Raw genomic sequence first — 18,012 nt, forward strand, 5'->3', positions numbered from 1 at the left:
TTTCGGGATATGCAAAATTTTCCCTTCCACCTTTTAAGGAGGCCAGTATTCAGCAGCACAGTCACCTTTCAGGTTGTGTATTCTACTTTTTTTCAAGTCTCCCAGCTGGAAGGCCACTGCTGACTGACAAAAAATATGTTTTGCCACACACAGGCAAGCAGGAACCAGGAATGACTAAGGATACTGTAACTCTCCACAAAAGCTTTCTACCACAGAATATAACCTTATATTCCTTTCTTGCTGTATGTAAAACAGAGTCAGCTTGTCTACTGAAGAGCATTTCCAAAAGTAATCAGCAATAAAGTCCATTACACAGCATTTAAAAAAAACAATGACTTGGAAAAGCTTAAATCCCTGAGCTGTTACCCAGACCAGGCCAGGTCCATGCCTGCTGTTGAGCTAGTTAGTGACAGTAAAGGGCTGCTTACGATCCACTGACACACACAGTTGGCTTCTAACAGGACTTCAGAGTGAGCCAGGCAGCCTGAGACTTGTATGAAGCACAACGAGAATCTACAAATTCATTTGGACAACTCTTTCAGTAAAAACAACAACAAAAAACTGTAATGATCATAGTACTTTCACTCTTCCTGATACTAACCAGCTATGATTAATACCTGGTACTGGCTTCAGACACCATCCTAGACTGAGTCTGGAAGAAGTACAAACACTTTATCGTGCAGTGATAAACTAGGGAAAAACCATGGCTCCTTATTCCCAGCTTTACAGGAGTATTGTAAATATAGAAATTCTCAAGGTTGGTTTTTGTTCCTGTATTGCAGGATTAAAGCATGTATTACAAGTGTTAACACTAGAGGGTACAGCAATCATAAATATTGGAGGAAAACCAGTCCACAGAACCACAAGCAAGGAACCACCTGGATTTAGCTGTGATTGCAACCAAGATCCACAAATATCCAAGTTTAAGACTATTCTTTAAAAAAAAAAAAAAAAAAAAGTACATCCTGTAAGCAAATGCTAGTGCTGTTTACTTCATTAAAGCATAATTTATTCTATTGATGTGGGAGGAAAACTCAAAACATAAATGGAGACTGTGGACATTTCTCAGGTTAAGTCCTCAGACAGACAACCATCTCCAGATGGGTCATCTGATCTGTTCTGTGTCCAATAATAGCAGAAAGTTGTTAGGTATTAACAGCCAAATGTAAGGCATTTTATCCTCCTAATAACAGTATAACTGACCTAGTTCAGAAGTTCTAATTTAACACCGGTAATAGGTTCTGTAGCTGAGTTAATTTGCTCTAGCCTAAAATCTTTAGATAGTAAAGACTCAAAGAAAAAAAAAAAAAGAAACCAAACCGAAACCAAACCCCACATACTCAAATGATTGAAATACAAGCTCATTTATAAAGGTATCGTCTTTGTACTAGACTTTCTCAAATAGCCACAGAACTACCAACTGCCTGCACTGTTCACACTCATTTTGTGTGGAATAACCAAAAAAAAAAAAGTTAACCGTCATCAGTTTTACTTCATCTCATGACCTACAGTTCGTTAATGGTAAAATATCAAGGTAAAAAGTATAAAACATTGAGGTAGCTAGTTGGCAGATACAAACCAGATTTACCCATTGTACCATTAAAACATTCTGTGAATTAAAACAATGGCTTTCTGAGAAGGAAAACATGTGGGAATGATCATCAGTAATAACCAACTGGGCACACAATAAACTTCATGCCTGTAAGAATTAAATGCAGTTTTATTGCAACCCAACACTGCTGTATTCAAAAATCAAAAATTATAGATCCTACACTTCTTGCTAAATTCTACCCTCTGTGCTAAACTTTTACTTTAAAATAGTTTTTTTAAGTTATAGTAATCACTGACAAAAATGGTGAAAACGAGCACATAGAAAAACAGAAAGTGTCTTCCCATGCTACCTTTCCCACCCAGTTTATCTTATCAGTGTGTGAGAAATACAGTTGTAACTTAGATATTTCCAACTTGCGAAGTAGCTCAGTGAAACAATGAGGTTACTCAGGCAAAATCAACTAGTCAGCAAAGCCCAGATTAGAAAAGAAGAGGGGATAGTGGAAAGGATTTCACTGAAACTAAAGTACCTACATTTAAAATTGTGATCTTGAGAAACTCTTGCTCAACTCTCTTGCCAAAGGCACTTCGCTTGTTTGAACAGAAATGTTCCCAAGTTGTCTAGAGCTGCATCTTTGGACATGCCCAGAGGCTTTTTAGTCCTGACAGAAATAAGCAACTTGGTATCTAGAGCATAACCAAGTTCAGACAGTAAAAAGAAACTAAGCATTCCTCTGCCCCAAACAACTCAGAGGTTAGTTTTAACTAAAGTGACTATAAGCATGAATGGACATTTTTTCCTACTCATTGATATTCTTATCCAGTCCTATGCATAAAATCATTTGCACAAAGAAACCAAAGCACAACGTAGGCACAGAACACTGTCTACTACACACCAACACCATTTATTCTTTCCTATATAACTTCAAGGGATTACAGCTGTCATCCCAAAAGACTAAGACTAAGGTTCAAACCTTCTTGTCTAAGAACCCATACCATTCAGTACCTCTGAAGAGCACTGTAATTTCCAGGTAAGTTATCCTATAAACTTCACCCAGTCTTCTCCTCTTCCCAACACATAGTTGATTCACTAGCTGAGAGCTCAACTCTAATCTAGAAGAAGGCCAAAGAGATTTGGGGGAATCAGGGTCCCCTGTTCCAGAGTCTGGTTGTTTTAACTCAGTATCTATATTATTTTACACTAAACAGCTATTTTAAGGGGAAGAGACAACTTACCTGGCTCTCAACCAGAATAGAGCACTTACCTTCAAGAGAAGATCCTAAGAGGAAAACCGTTTCTTTCAGTTCTGATGAAGTCTGAGATTTTATAGTACTTTCTGTCATCGGTATTTTCCCATTGCCTAACCCTTATAAGAGCATTACAAGCTGCACGTTAGGTGTACCAACATTAGGTGGCTTCCTGTTAAGTGCACACACTGGTTTGGAGATCCTGTTCTGAACTAACTTTCCCTAGGCAGAGTCTTAGACACTTACTTTTCAGGTTATTCAAATTAGAGCTAATAACAGATGCAACTATAAAAGTTTACATTCAACATCCACCTTGCTGCATTGCAGATATTTAATTTCTAGTTCTCTACTTCGTAAATATATTCTATACTTAGATAAAATGTGTAATGGAAGTAAGGATTTCTTTTGGAATTTCAACAATGCAACTTCTGCATTATCTAAGTTTGATTTTTAAATGTAATGCTCCACTAAAATGTTCCATAAATAGGCAACATACCATGAAATATTAAGAAAAACTAAATGCAACTTTTAGTGAGATAGTAACGCTACTGATTAGATCAGGCAAACAGTAAATCCTAGACATTACTTGAGCACTTCAACCAAGAAAAGAGAGGCATGGATTATTGGGATTGTGCTATTACCCCTGCATGTCCATTTAGAGCAGAGCACTGATTCACAACACACAGTATAAACTCTAAAATTGTCCCCAGCTACAATATTTTATTTATCTCAATCTCTAAGCAGTTAAGTGTTACATTAATACTTCATCGGAGTCTGTGAATCATTAGAATGACATTAAGTATAATTGACAATACTTTAAATACTGTTGATATGCTTTCAGATTAGTCGTTTATTATCAAACTATGGATAGCTAGCAATTAATCTTTATATACACTACAGACATACATACCATGAATATGCCTGGGACCCTAAGGTAATGAATGGATCACATCACCGAGCAGATTTTTTAAGGTGTCAACCAAAAACATGTTTATCCTGTTTCAGTTTAAATACACTGACAGGTGCAAAAGGCGTGAGCTTTAGAAGTCGTTCATCTCATGGAAACATTCTCTAGTGTACTAGTTAGAAATCACCAGATCTTTGACTTATGGTGCGTTTATGCTCTTACTGATCTTCTCAACGTGACTCAGTAGTCTCAACAACGCAGACGGATTATATGGGAAAAGATTTCTTCTCTGCAACCTAGAAATAGCGTTTTGCAGTTCTTCCAAACACTTTGTTGATTTATAAAGCATTATTTTTAGGGGAACGATGTTATCTGAGGGCACTATACAAGCCAAACTGGATGAGGTATTACAACCCTTTTGTTTCAGAGGCAACACTTGAGACTTGAGTTTATTCTGTTTATCGTCTGTGTAGCTGCAAACAGTTTCTCTTATCATTGTCTCATGCTCATTATTTAAAGGCATCTGCTTTGTGTTTACCAAACACTCTTTTCCAACTGATTCTAATTCAGAATCTTCGGAGCTGTCATAATTAACAAGGCTTTGAAGAGAACCCAGCGGAGACTTACTATCGTTGCATAGCAATGACTTAGACTGGTTAGACTCTGCAACTTCATTATTGCCTTGCTCTGTGGTAAACACTAAGCAATTGTGAGAAGTCGTCAAAGGTATCAGAGTCTGTGGTTCTGGTTCACAAGGAGCATTTTGCAAATTCACATCACTCATGCAGCTTTGTTTTTCTTGATGTGGAGGCTTGATAGAAGAAACTGGTTGAGAAGTGCCATGCTTGGTATCAAAATAGTTACAGACATTTACAAACTGATGCCAGTCTTCTCTAAGAAGTTTTAAGTACCTTACCAAGTACTCCAGAAAGCAAGTTTCTGATGAAATCAAAAAATCTAGCAGCACTGTGGAATCAAATGCAATTTTTTCTAGAAAAAATAAAAATATACAGTGAGGATTATAGCCACTTGCATGCGTAAGGAAGTTCCAGCTTTCCTCCTCTTTTTGGCTTAAGTTATCAGCAGCATCACGCCGTAACCTGAAAAGTAGTTTGTGAAATGGATTAAATTCAATGTAAGTTTACAGTTAAGAACAGGTATGTGCAGAAAATTGTGTTCTTGATCTTTTTTTTGATGTTCTCTGACACAGATACTAAATGCACATACATTAGATCCTGTTGCAATTAAAATGTTTCATAGTGATAGATTTCCAGGTAAACATTTTATATAAATGGAATTGTCTAAAAAATAAAATAAAATATGAGCAGAAAAGCACCTACTGGAATCCCAACAAGGTAATTTGTTTTGTTAGTGATCTTTCTATGCAAGACAGGACTGAAATTTTTTCCCATCTACAGTATGTAATACTTTGAAATCCAATAACCCAGCAGACTCAGATTTTGTCAAAAAATAAACACTAGGAAAAACAAAGTTTTGCTACTAGAGAATGAACACAGGCAGGTGGGAGATCAGACAGTTTAGGAAGCCAAAGCACTTTCAGAAGGCTTTCTTAAACTGTACTTCTCCTTAGGATGCATTCTGGAAGAAACAAGGTTACTTTTAATACACGAACTCTTATTTTAATATTTTTGTAAACCTGAACACAGCCTGCATTGGGAAAAGGTGTGCTTTTATTTAAGTGCCTAAAAAGAACTGTATGTATATATGATATACTCCCAATATCTTCACATTAGAAGCTTGAAAGACATTTTATAAATTAGGATAATATCTCGCATGGTTAACAACAATAAAGTAGTGAATGTCCAGGACAAATTTATAAAGAACATTTCTGATATTAGTATGTTTCTGATATTAGTAATTGTAGCATTTATCAAATAGCTAGAATTAACATGGGTCCAAACATGAGAGCACTACCTTGCCAGACGTCCCCAAATTCTTGAAGCTTAATTACAATATCACGTTCTTCACAAACTCAGTGTTGAAAGAAAAGTCTTGCCTTTTATCTACATCTAACCACTATTTAGATTGTGAAGTCAATTATTCTCAATTACAGTTCTAAGCGCTAAAGTATTTAATAGGAATTAGTTGCACAACTCCCTCACTTCAAGCCAAAAGACACTTAATTAAATTATCCAAAAAGTTAACAGCTCTTACACCATACATTAGTACATAGTCCTGAGTTTACTATTAAAAATATTTCTCCTTTATACAAAACTAATCAATGGAAATGTTACGTATATTATAATAACCACATTAAATCATTATTATTCATATTTCTGATAAATAAAATACATACTAACCTATCAAATTTTAAGTAACTGAGTAATAAAGCTTTAGCAGCTTCCCACATATCATCATCTTGCTCTATGAAAACCAAGGAGAGCCATTCACAGTGATGTACAACTGGGTGGGATTGTGGGGAACACTTCATATGACTCCTCCAGAATGTCAACAGTTGGGACATGGAACTCTGAAAGACTTCTGGAAAATAATATTAAAAACATGATATTTATTTACTCTGTTACTAAACAACATATATTTTTTGAAATTAACAGTGCAAAACACTGAATGCATTTACCATTTCTAAGCTCAACTGATTTAACACAGTATGAAATTTTATAGATTAGTTCTTGCTTCATGGTACTAAATAAATCTAGAAACATTTTTCAGAAAACCACAAGCACTTTTCTAACCTTAAATTCTTTTAATCTAAAACCACCAATGTTCAGATGCCAATGTTAACAGCTATAAGTAACCTGCAGAAAATGAATTTACTCATTACGTACAAGACTCTTCCTCATTCCCCCTGCGCAAGTCAGATAAAACTTAAGGACATGACTCACTCATAAAAAAACATCCTTCTAGAGGACCTATAAACTCTTGCATATAACAAGGTGAATCCTCTTACACCTGAGCTTGCAGACTAATGAACAGAATTCACTTCCACAGATTTGCATGTATCACAAAGCCTACAAAAATTCTGATATACCTGTACAGCTCCAGGAGTATACCACAAACTAAAGAAAGGTGAATTGTAATCAAGTCAATTCCACAGATGGTACAATCCAGTATGAACACTTTCTTCCCTCATCAAAAAACAATGCAGTTTTAATGTTTTAATAGGGCTGAAGCTAAAACCCACACTGCATTAAAGTTCCACCGTGTAGAAATTTGCTGCAGTGATTTACAGCTGATGAGAATAAATTATCTCTACAATAAAGCAAAGCAATACGCTTATAGTACCGCCATAGTCAAAACAATTTTTTATAAAATAAATTCTTCATGGGTGAGGTACATTTTCAAGTACATATGGACTTGGGATAAAGGTACATTCATGAGATGGTACTTCCAGCAAGGATTTTATGCTAAATTCACCGAACTTTCTAAACGAATGTAAGCAGTGTTTTTCCTGCAAGTCTTCATTTTTCCCTTCCTCCTGCACTCCTGAATGGGAAAATCACCTCGAAATTAAAGCCATTTTAGCGCAGTAGCTTACTCATAAAAATACCTTTCTATTCCTATGACTGAGACAGACTCCCTCTGCCTTAGGAGAAGAAACCTCTTCAATGCTAACAACGAACTATAAAAAGATTCCTTATGTCTGAACTTAGGTACCAGTTTTTCATGTAATGCAGCATATTCAACACTTAGAAAACCAAAGAAAAGCAACACATCTTTACCCCAAAGGTATTCCTTAAGTAAGAACTCTAATGCTACTGGACGTACAGCATGGCTTGAAGAGCACAGTTGCATCATTTATGTAAACAGTGATTACTGCTCTTGGAAGATTTCCTGCAACATGGGAATCAATTTTACTTACAAAACCATCATTATATGTTTTTCCTTAATATTTGACTTTAAGATTTGCTTTTCCTCTTTGAAAAAAAATTAAGAACAGAAAATTATCTTGGTTTTTAATAGTTACTATTCAGACTGAAATTCTTCCGTATAAATCAAAGCTATCTGGAAATTACTCTCAAAATTGACATGAATTAAAGTCAAGCCACTGTAATTCATATTAATAAAAAAAAAAAAGATAGGATCAACCAGCTTCCCGGAAGGGAAGTTAGCATATTAAAGCACTTTGGTGCTTGTTTTAACCACTTCATTTAACATCGCTCAAATAGAAGCACCGTTCCTTTCAACTTGAAATTCCTCATGACAGCTGTGGTATTTGAATCTAATTAAACAACTCATTTTTGTGGCATGAATCTGGAAAAGAAACATTTTTTTCTTTGAGACGGAATTATCCACAGAGACATCTAAAACAGATTTAGCCTACATTTATTCTATTCACTTGTTCTTAGACAGTCTCAGAACTTTTTCTGGAGGTGGACTTTAAGTAAGATATTCTCTGCAAATACTTCAAAATCCTAACAGTACAAGTGGCATCACAAACATGACATCTCCCAAAAATATGGAAAAAGTGCCAGAAGCTCTCTTGCAAAATTCTGCAGCTCTTTTGCACAGATGTATTAGGACTTTTTATATTTCTACACTCTGTAGCAAACAAAATAAAATAACATTTATATCTCCAACTGTTAAAGTGCCTCAATAAATGCAAAATGATGTAAAAAAATCTATCCTTCTATAAACAGATTAAATAGTTTTGAATTTTGCCACGTCAACAGTTGACTGACAATACGGAACACCCATTCTCACTTGAATTTGGCTAAAAACAGTTTCAGAACCACCTGTCCATTTTTGCTGTGAAGTCTGTACTCCAGGGACAGCAAGCTTCTTTGATCACAGGATTTGCACATCCACGTTCACACAGCTTAGCATCACAAGATGTGCACCATGTGCCTCTGAGAGGTAAAAAGGCGAGTGGGAAGATTGGATTCCAAGAGCGTCTCACAGGCAAGAAGTCTCACCCCACCACTCCCTTAGAGCGTACAAAGCGACTACTCACCGGTGAGATGCAGCACCGCGTCCTCTCCTGTCAGGAACGCAAATTACACAGCATTCCTCCGCCATCCCACTGTCTGCCTTGTGGCGTAGCCCTAGCGCAAGAGACTGATCTGCACTTCTACTAATCTAATTCATCTATTCAGTGGAACAAACACACTCAAGCTGAGCAGGTATGAAAAGTATGCCTAGCACCTACTAATTCAAAGGACTAGACCTGTAAGTCAGAGTGAAAAATACCGCCACCACATGCTGCCAGCTCCCATAATTTCCCTATCTTCTACTTTACAGCTGCATTATTTTTACTTTTGCTACCACCGCTGTTTTCTGCCCCATTACATTACTCGTCTGACAGCAATGCCAGTACCTTCAACCAAGTTAAGTGCAGGTGTAGCTCCATGTTAGAAATCAGGAGAGAGTTGCCTGTCCTTCCTTTCAGTTCTCCATCCCGTACAGAGTAGATGCTAGCGCTATGGGCTCTCTTCTCTTCCACCTGGAGAAGAGCCTGGTGTTCTCAAGCTGGCTCAACTATTTCAAATATTAATGTACGTTCTTAACAGAAAAAGCTTTCAAGCCCAAATACAGCTGTTGCAACCCACCCATATTCCAGGGCTAAGGATAGGATAAAACATAAGGAGACAACTAACTTAGGCAGAATGCAGCGACAGTTCTGGCAGGTTTTCTGTATATTTTTTTCCTTCCTCCCTTCTACCACTACTCATTCGGATGAATTTATTTACAGCCTTAATGAGCTGTGACTTCATATTTAAAAGCTTTAAAACTACTGCTGCTTAATGAACGAAACCAAGAGATTGTTACCTTTGATTTCAGCTTCCGTAGCAGAGTTCTGAAACTTGAACTCCAATGTTTTAAGCACAACCAGACTTATGGCTCTGAGAGCAGTTTGGTCAGAACCACTTTGGGTGTTATCTCCAGGCAGAGCTTCACTACTTCCAAAGTAGCTGGCCTTTTCACCGAGTGGGATTTGATTAAGCCAAGTCAAATTCACAACTTGCAGAACAGCATTACTCAGAGCAAGCATGTCCTCATAGAAATATGGGTTTTGTAAGACCCATGATCCACTTACAGTATCTTCTCCAGGTTTACAAAGGACACATTTTTTAAGGAGCATAATGAACTTCTTCTTGATGAAATAGTGAGCTGATGAGCTAATGATGTTCAGGACATAAGAAACTTTCAGAAACAATACTCTCTGGCATTTCAGTGGTAGCTCCAATTCAATTCTGGAAGCCTGAAGTGCTTCAAGCAGATCTGTAAAACTTATCAAATTATTTGCAGCTTCAGAATAAGGTGAAGTATAGAGATGACTGTCAAAATGATGGAGCAGAATGGAATTATAAAATCCTTCAAGTACATCATCAAGAGGAGACAACAACTTCTTCAAAATACCTATAGCAACAAGAAGAATGTTAGAGTTGGTGTTCCAGGATAAGTCAGCTAACTCATCAGATAAACAGAAAACAAGTGATTGGAACTACTCTCAGTTTTTAAGCATGTTAAAACCACTACATTTTTAATTGCACTTTCTCCCCCTCTTTGCAGCAAAGAAAAATAGGTGTTGTACAGACAAGCTGCTCCAGATGAGATTACAAGTAATATTCCTCCCCCTAGTGGGCACTCGTGTATTGATACTATCATGAAATTGCTACAGTACCTGCTTTGGGTACAGTTTCATCTTTCAGTATGTCTTTGATAATAGCTGTAAGAGTCCACAGACATTCTGCTACCTGGGTACACATAGGGAATTCCAAGAGAGTCTTCAAACTATGGGTGAGCCAGGTGACATTCAACGCGTTCTGTGGAAACGAGATAAAAAAGCTTGTATGCTCTACAGTTACTATACAAATTAAATTAAAACATTATACAATGATTCAAAATTGTAATTAAATGTAATTAATAAGACGCAAACTAAGATGTAGAAAAATCGCAGGTAAAAACAATACATCCATCTAGTGCCTTTTACGTATGTAGACCTGTATTTATAAATATGAAGTCACGCATGCAATAGCAATTAGCTCTATTTTCATGAAAGGGAAAACCAAACCTCAATGTTATGTAACCTGTCCCAAATCAGATAATACTGTAGACAGACCATATCTGAATTCATAATTCCCAGTCTCAGTGAACTCTGCAAGATACTACAGATGGGTTTCTGAGAGAAATATATGTTCAGGTATGGTACTATGGAGGCTATAATATTCACTCATCAAATACAAAGTAGGAAAAAAAATCATTGAAATATTCAACAAGAAAATACAAAAATGTATTTGATTAACTTTCAGTAGGTCATTACTTATCTTAACCTACTGCATCACACAACAAACCTCAACTAACTGTAAACGTATTGATAGTGTAGTTTATTGTTTTTTGGAAATACCTGCATTGCAAGCTTAAAAAGAGTACTTCTTGTGACTGAGACATATTTTATGCTAAAATAGTTTCATGAAATTCCAGATTTTTGTGTCTTCCGGGAATCAGTTAGCTCTAGAGTAAATGGAACAACTTGAGGGGATGTGTTCACAAAGTTATTTTTTAAGCAGTGAGAAGTTATATGATACTCACCTCTTCCTTCAGCTGGAAATACACAAGAGATGCTAAACTTTTTGAAGCCATGTGAGATAATAGCTGATCACAACTACTGAGCAGACAAATCTGCAGATGTAAAAAAACAAACAAAAAACAGTATCTAAGTAACATTCCTTTTCCCCCCTTTTGCAAAAATCTTTCAAAAGTTTATAGAAGCTTACCAATTTTGAACTGATTTTTGGCTCCTTCAGAAGAAGGACGAGGATTTCACAGTACTTCTGTCTTGTACTGAATTCAGTTTCCTGGGACTCTGCTTTATCAACCAGCATTTTGATCAAGGTTAACTGAAGCAGCATCACTTCTCGTGGACAGGATGAGAAGTTCATGTTTGCTAAGTCATGCGATACGTCATCTGCTGTAGGGCCAACAGTGTCTGACATATCATCCTGACGGCTCCTAATGCCACCCTCAGTAGATGGTAGATGCATTCGATCACACGATTCATCTCCTTCTGGTGACTGCTCAATACACAGAGTAAGAAAAGAGGCATAATAACAGTTTTCCTTTGCTAATGGAACGCCTGCCAGTACGTCCTTATACATCTGCTGTAGCAAAGACATCTTCATTATGAGAACATTCAGTATTTTGGGGAACGTCGTACGTCTTCACTGATTATTTCTCGTCACTGCAAATCAGCTTTGAAGTTATTTTTATCCAGTAAGAGAAACTGACACGCTATTAGGTGCTCCTCTTCTGAGTTACCTAGAAATAAAGATTTTACTATTACTGAACTTAATAGGTAGCCATAAAGAAACTTACGAAAGATATGTGAACTTCACTCAAATCTTTCTACCTTTACATTGCTAGATCTACCAAAACCTCACTTGCTTTGTGACAGATTGCTCCAAGAACAGGCATGAAGTTTCAGCTGAGATTTTTCACCTGAACTGGCAATGTTTATTTCTCCACTAAGGCTGGACAGGACAATGTCTATCAAAAAATACGTAAACCAAAGCACTAGTCTTCTATTCTGTTGCACATAGGCTCAAGGTAAGTAGTGTGAATATACAACAGGGGAGAACCAGGCTCCTAATTTCGTAAGGAGGACCAAAGAATACATTTACCTCTAGATGTGCAGAATTCTTATTCTGAGCACATAAATCTTGTAAACCAAAACAAGTTTTAGATAATGCAAAGGATCGACCAAAGAGGTTGATCCTTTGACTGGAAGACTGGTCTCAAGGGCGCAGTGATTGAAAAGTTCAAAACAAAAAATTACTTAAAGTGTAAAAGGCCTCGGGAGCCAATAAACATATTTAACCAAACTCAGAAAAGATTTTTAAAAAATCTTTATCACAAAGTCAATGGAACGTTTCTTTCAATCACGACACTGGAACATTCAGTACAGCTTAAAAAGAAAGGCTATTAGGAATTCAAATCCCTCTTCAAAGCGTGCGCAGCTAAGCATCCGCCAATTTCTAGTCATTATGGAAGCAGCTAGGCAGGTATCAGATCTCCCCAGAAAACAAAACGCATATACTTAAGAACACCAGGCTTTCTTTTTCATTTATATTGAGAGTTATATTAGTCTGTATCAGTTTTAACATGTTATCTAACCAGAGCCCCTTTAATAAAAGAAACTCATTACCTTTTATCTACTGTGAATTTAGGAGAGGGATTTATTTTCTTTATTGGAATTTGCTTTTGGGAGTTCCTCTCTAAATCTGGCACAGTCAGCCAGGTAGGCTGCTGAAAGCCACCTGTCTCTAGCTGGCTTTTACTTGAATGTTATGCTTCCCGTTTCTCACCAATGGAAAAAAACAGCTCAGCCTCTTACCTGATAAAGACTGGAAAGATCTCCTCATCTATGTTTTCAATTATACCACCGATTATCATCACACCAAAAATAAGTTAGTGTTTTTAGGAGAATATTAGAAAACATTGAAACTACAAAATTCAGTATTCTAACGGTGATTATTTTTCTAAGTTCTAATCTTTGTAGGTTTTTAGAATCACTAAACATTGACAATTACACCTTGGTTTGTACAAAGTGACTCTGATCTTTTTTTTAAAAAAAACTACAGCTGAAGTATGCATTGAGGAAATGACTTCCCAAAGCTAGAAAATAGTGGTGGTAGATGAGGACTGGGTAGATCCAGTCTGCTAACTACTGCCACAGTTGGCAGTATTTCCCTTCCTATAGGTTCAAAAGAACCTAAAATTTGAAAATAACCAGACGCCTGCATTGCAGGGAGTCATCTGCAGTTCCCTCTGGTGGGGTATTTTGGAAGAGATATTCAGCAACGGCTGTCCGGACAGCTCCAAAGTGTCCCTCAGCTAATCCACAGCAGACCTAAGAACCCTTTCCCCATCCTTTCCCATATTCCACATTTTAGATTTTAAGAGCAGACCTCACACTTCATGCAAACTCCTTCATCTGCAGAATCTACTTGGAATTCTACTCAAGATAGAAATTTATGGCGTGAAACCTCATAAAATTTCTTCAGAAACCACTCTGAATATTTTATATAGCCATTGTTCCTATCTTTGAGTTTTATTTCTTCCTAAACGAACATGTAATAAAGTAAAATTATCTCAGCACATTTACTTCTGTGTCCAAAATCAACCTGAATTATCATCCTTCATGGTAAATGAACAGATCTCTCGTGCACAAATTCGTAAAATACTGCAAGGCTGTTAAAGGCGAGAGAGACTTAGAACTTTGTTAGGACGTGCTCTGTGAAATTTTACCTTCGCCACATGACATTGGCTGTGTTTTCACTGATCCTACCATAACACTCATTAATACGAATACCATTAATTTGCAGAGCACTTTACAAAAACATCTAATGTACGCCTCACTCACACAACACAACTCTTCACTCACGGAAGTCATTAAAAGAAATGCCATGCGAGGGGGGTTATTTTGCAGAAATTTACTTTAAAGAGGGAGAAAAAGTCAGGCAGTGACTAGACTTGGTTCTGACATAGTAAGAAAGCACGGTGGAGAGCTCAGCGCTGAAAAGCAAAGAACTATTGTAGCTATAAAAAAAAAAAAGACAAACTCCAACCCTTACTTGTATTATTTATCCCTGTTATTTAGACGGCATCCGAAAACCAATTAAGACGCGGCCCCACAGTGCCAGGCTCTTGCATAAACATTAGGAAATGGTTCTAAAGACCTCACGTATAGACAAATCAGGCAAAACACAGGAAAACTACAGAGAAAAAAACCACTTTGCTATCTATTATATTCACGACCACTTCAGCTAGGCTTTGAAATCATAAACAAAGTCATGCGGAGCTGCAAGCACAGGAATGCCAGAAGCAGCTTGATGGAAAACGCATTGAAGCGCCAGAGATGAAAGCCCCGACGGCAGCTGAAGCCTGCAAGGTTTAAGGCCCTTCAAAACCCAAACGAGCAAAGTTTAAGTGGTTGCAAACGCTGCCAGCGTGCCCTAAAACAGAGTTATAAAATATGCATGTTTCTCCAGGGAGGGATACCTGATTTAGCACACAACCATAGAAAATATTGATCTGGCCGGACTACTCAATGCGTCACGTTTTACCTGTTTGGTGTGTTTTAACGAACTAGCAGCTGGCGATGTCACACGATTACTGAGGGGCTGAGGGAAAGGCACAGTTAGAGACAACCCTTGTCAAATCCTGTGGTAATCCTCACCTGATATATACGCTATACATGCATACATATACCTGTTATGTGTATACATCTATACGTATACATGTTATATAGGCTATACGTTAATTGTGTAAGCATCAACTGGGAAGAAGGAAACCCAACTACCTTCCTAAAATTACACCAAATCAGCAAAAATAAAACGACAGGCGACGGCTCTGAATCCAACGGCTGAACCCTACAGCAGAAAAAAACACTCTGAGCACCACGTGCCTCACTCTGCAGCCTCACCTCCCCTGAAACAACCTCCGTCCTAACGCAGGAACGCCACAACCCCCTCTAAATAATTTAATTTCCTCACAGAGGCCGCCAACAGCCGCTTCCCCCCCCCCCCGCCTCAGCCTCCCTCAACCTCCCTCAGCCTCCGGCCCCCCCCAGCCCCTCACGCAAGCCCCGCCCCCTCGCTCCTTCCCCCCCCCCCCCCCCGGAAGCCCGCGGCCCCGCTTAGTCACCCCCGAGCCGCCCCGCACGCGGGGGTTCCCGCCCCGCCCCGCTGCTACGCAACCGTTGCCAGGCAACCGTCGCGACTCACCCGCCCACCACCCCCCCCCTCCCCTTCGTACGGGTCGCGGGAAGGCCCAAACCTCCTCTCCCAAAACGCCCGAACGTCCACGGCCGCCCACCTCCTCCCTCCCCTCCCCTTGTCGCAAAGCCCTCCCGCCTCCCCCCCCTCCCACGGGCGCCTTTACGGCAAGGGGGGCGGAGCCGAGAAGAGGAGGGAGGGGGGGAAGGGGGCGGAGCCGCCGTCAGCCGGGCAGCCAATCAAACGCGGCGGCCGGGGGCGGGCCCAGCGCGGCGCCTCCCGATTGGCGGAGCCGGGGGTCAGTCCCAGCCCGCTGACCCCGGCGCGCAGTGGCCCCGCTCCGCTCGGCCCCCGCCCGCGGCCGGCCCCGGCCCCGCCGCCGCCTCCCCCGGCCCCCTCCCGGCCCCCCCCCGCCCCGCAGCTCCCCCCCCCCCCCTCCCCTCCTCCCCTCAGGGCCGCCGCCTCACGGAGCTCGCCGGGTGCCCGCCTCGGCGGCGGCAGGCAGGTAACGGCCGCGGGCGGCGGCGTCCCGGCCGCCCCCTTCTTCCCCCCCCTTCCCCCCCCCCCCGCCTCGTTCCGGGCCTTTTCTCCCTCCCCCGGGGCCCTCCCGGGCCGTGTGGGGGCGCCGACACCTCCGGGGGGGCGGGGGGAGGTGGGGCCTGCTCCGCTCCGCTGCACCCCGGGGGTGCTGGGCAGCGCCGGCGGGGCCCTGTGGCCGTGGGGGGGGGCAGGCTGCAGGGCACCCCCCTTCCCCCCCCTTCCCGGGTACCCCCTTCCCGGACCCCCCCCCCCTCCCCAGGGACACCCCGTCCCGGACCCTCTCCCGACCCGGATTCCCCCCTTCCTGGGACCAACCCCCTTTCCTGAGGACTTCCCCGTTTCTGGGGATCCCCCCCCTCCGGGACCCCCCCCCCCCCTTCCCGGAGGATCCCCCCCTTGAACGCTCAGCCGTCCCGGATCCCCCCCTCTCGAGGACCCCCCTTCCCGGATCCCTCACCCCCCAAAATACCCCCTTTCCCGGGGTCCCCCCCCGCCTTTCCCGGGTCCTCCCCTTTCCAGGGACCCCTCCCTTCTTTAGCACCCCACTTTCCAGGGCCTCCCCCTTCCCAAGCATCCCCCCTTCCCGGGGACCCCTCTTCCCAACAGTCCTTCCCCAGATCCCTCCCTTCCCAAACACCCCCTTCCCAGACACCCCCCCCCAGACACCCCCTGGGCTCTCCCCACCAGCATCTTCCTGCCCCAGACCGTGCCGGGCACTTGGGGTCCCGCAGCCCCCCCCGGTGCCCCCACACAGCCCCTTCCTTCTCCCCAAGCTGCAGTCCCGACCCCGGTAACGCACCCGTTCCTTCCTAATCCCCGCAGGCTCTTCCTGGTTCAACCCGGCGTCGCCTCGGTCTCGGTCTCTCTCCTGTCATTGCCTGGCTCAGGTCGACTTTTATTCACTTCTTTTTTAGGTTTAAGCTGCCTTAAAGGAGAGTTAAGAATCGTGACTCCAAAGAGCAAAATAAGACAGACGGGAGAAAACGGCGCTCAGAAAAATCCCCGGAAAGGTGATCATTCATGTAGACTTGTCAGAATCGTCCGAGACGCACGGTTTGCCTGGGTTTGGGGCCTCTCGTTGTAAGTGTTTTTCCACAGATTTGAATAGGTAGCATTAAATGTCTTTGTTCTCTCAAAACCTGCTTGCTGTTGAGCTTCAGAAGTTTGAAAGCTCCGAGGCCCGTTTGAAGCACTCTTCCTCTTTTCTTTTTGTAACAGTTTGTCATTTTCTAAATTTAACCTGCAAACGATATTTTGATCTTGAGTTGCTGCTGAACGTTTTTTTGGGTCTCTTCATCTCAGGAGCGTCATTTTAAACAGCTTCGCTCTGGGTAGCGAAAAGGGTCGGTTCTTTCGGTCTGTTCACCAACTTCCACGGCTTGTTTCTGCTCCGATTCTAAAATCGTTACTGGAGCAGGTCATGGTAACTGCATTTTGTTGGTTCAGTTGTACCGAACTTTTGCGTGGGTCAGGTTTTTGTTGTTTTTTTTTTTGTATTTTAACTGAGTTGCGAAAATCGCCGCGCGTTTAATTGGATGGTGTTTGTTTACGAGTACCTTGTGGGCTGAGATCACCGGAGAAGATAATGCTGTTAGATGCTTAAGGAGAAAAAAAAAATGAAAGGAGTCATCAAAAACTGAGCCCTGCTGGTAAGAGGAGGATGGTTTGGGATCAGAGCGAGAACACTTCCTAGGGAGAAGTGCTTGTTTTACATGGCAAGAAGATAAAGAGATGGGCTCTAGAAAGAGCATTGGGGGCGGGTAGATGATGGCAGTCAGCCTTTTTCTGTGTCCTGCTGTTACTGTGCTCCAAATAATGGCGTTTCTGCCTGTTCTTTTAATGCCAAGTCTGTATTGACTCCGTTCTAATCCGTTTCAAAAGTAGATGAGGTTGTGTTATTTTGGCAAACATCCTCAGTGTGGTCCCACTGGTCTTTGTCGTGTTGTCAGAGACGTCGTTGACTGCACCAGAATGTTTTTGCATTGTCAGCAATAAATTATTTCTCGGCGTTAGTTGCAGGGGAAAAAGCAGTACCTGTGGCTTTGGTCGGGGGCATATCTGTATTCTGAT

General features: G+C 41.2%; 3 protein-coding genes across 25 annotated transcripts in view; 1 reads left to right on the forward strand and 2 right to left on the reverse strand.

Annotated features, from left to right (window-relative positions):
• CERS3 (ceramide synthase 3) overlaps nt 1-3,850 on the reverse strand; it is a 54,749-nt gene extending 50,899 nt beyond the window's left edge. Inside the window, exon 1 of one of the 3 annotated variants that reach the window (XM_080607685.1) lies at nt 3,710-3,850. The gene's annotated coding sequence lies outside the window, so the exon portion shown is untranslated. Of the gene's footprint in view, nt 1-428; nt 470-2,816; nt 3,352-3,709 lie in introns of those variants that run through there. The other 2 variants (XM_080607683.1, XM_080607682.1) reach the window with 2 other exon arrangements.
• Nucleotides 3,500-16,874, reverse strand: LINS1 (lines homolog 1). Of its 11 annotated transcripts, XM_080607670.1 has the most exons (8): nt 14,988-15,220; nt 14,752-14,808; nt 11,404-11,944; nt 11,219-11,308; nt 10,311-10,452; nt 9,455-10,045; nt 6,028-6,208; nt 3,500-4,806 (listed from the first exon to the last, which is right to left on the reverse strand). In XM_080607670.1, the coding sequence occupies exons 3-8, from the start codon at nt 11,806-11,808 to the stop codon at nt 3,906-3,908; spliced, it is 2,310 nt and encodes a 769-aa protein (XP_080463796.1). In that variant the 5' UTR covers nt 11,809-11,944; nt 14,752-14,808; nt 14,988-15,220; the 3' UTR covers nt 3,500-3,905. The 11 variants fall into 11 exon arrangements, with proteins under 11 accessions (XP_080463796.1, XP_080463801.1, XP_080463794.1 ...); XM_080607675.1 differs by lacking the exons at nt 14,752-14,808; nt 14,988-15,220 and adding an exon at nt 16,742-16,874; XM_080607668.1 differs by lacking the exons at nt 14,752-14,808; nt 14,988-15,220 and adding an exon at nt 15,503-15,527.
• The window catches only part of ASB7 (ankyrin repeat and SOCS box containing 7), a 29,787-nt gene continuing 27,539 nt past the window's right edge, over nt 15,765-18,012 (forward strand). For 6 of the 11 annotated variants that reach the window (XM_080607698.1, XM_080607690.1, XM_080607700.1 and 3 more), the window contains exon 1: nt 16,883-17,022. The gene's annotated coding sequence lies outside the window, so the exon portion shown is untranslated. Of the gene's footprint in view, nt 15,908-16,856; nt 17,023-18,012 lie in introns of those variants that run through there. The other 5 variants (XM_080607699.1, XM_080607701.1, XM_080607692.1 and 2 more) reach the window with 3 other exon arrangements.

This window comes from Anser brachyrhynchus (genome assembly GCF_964034855.1).
Source record: "Anser brachyrhynchus genome assembly, chromosome: 11".
Lineage (NCBI taxonomy): Eukaryota > Metazoa > Chordata > Aves > Anseriformes > Anatidae > Anser > Anser brachyrhynchus.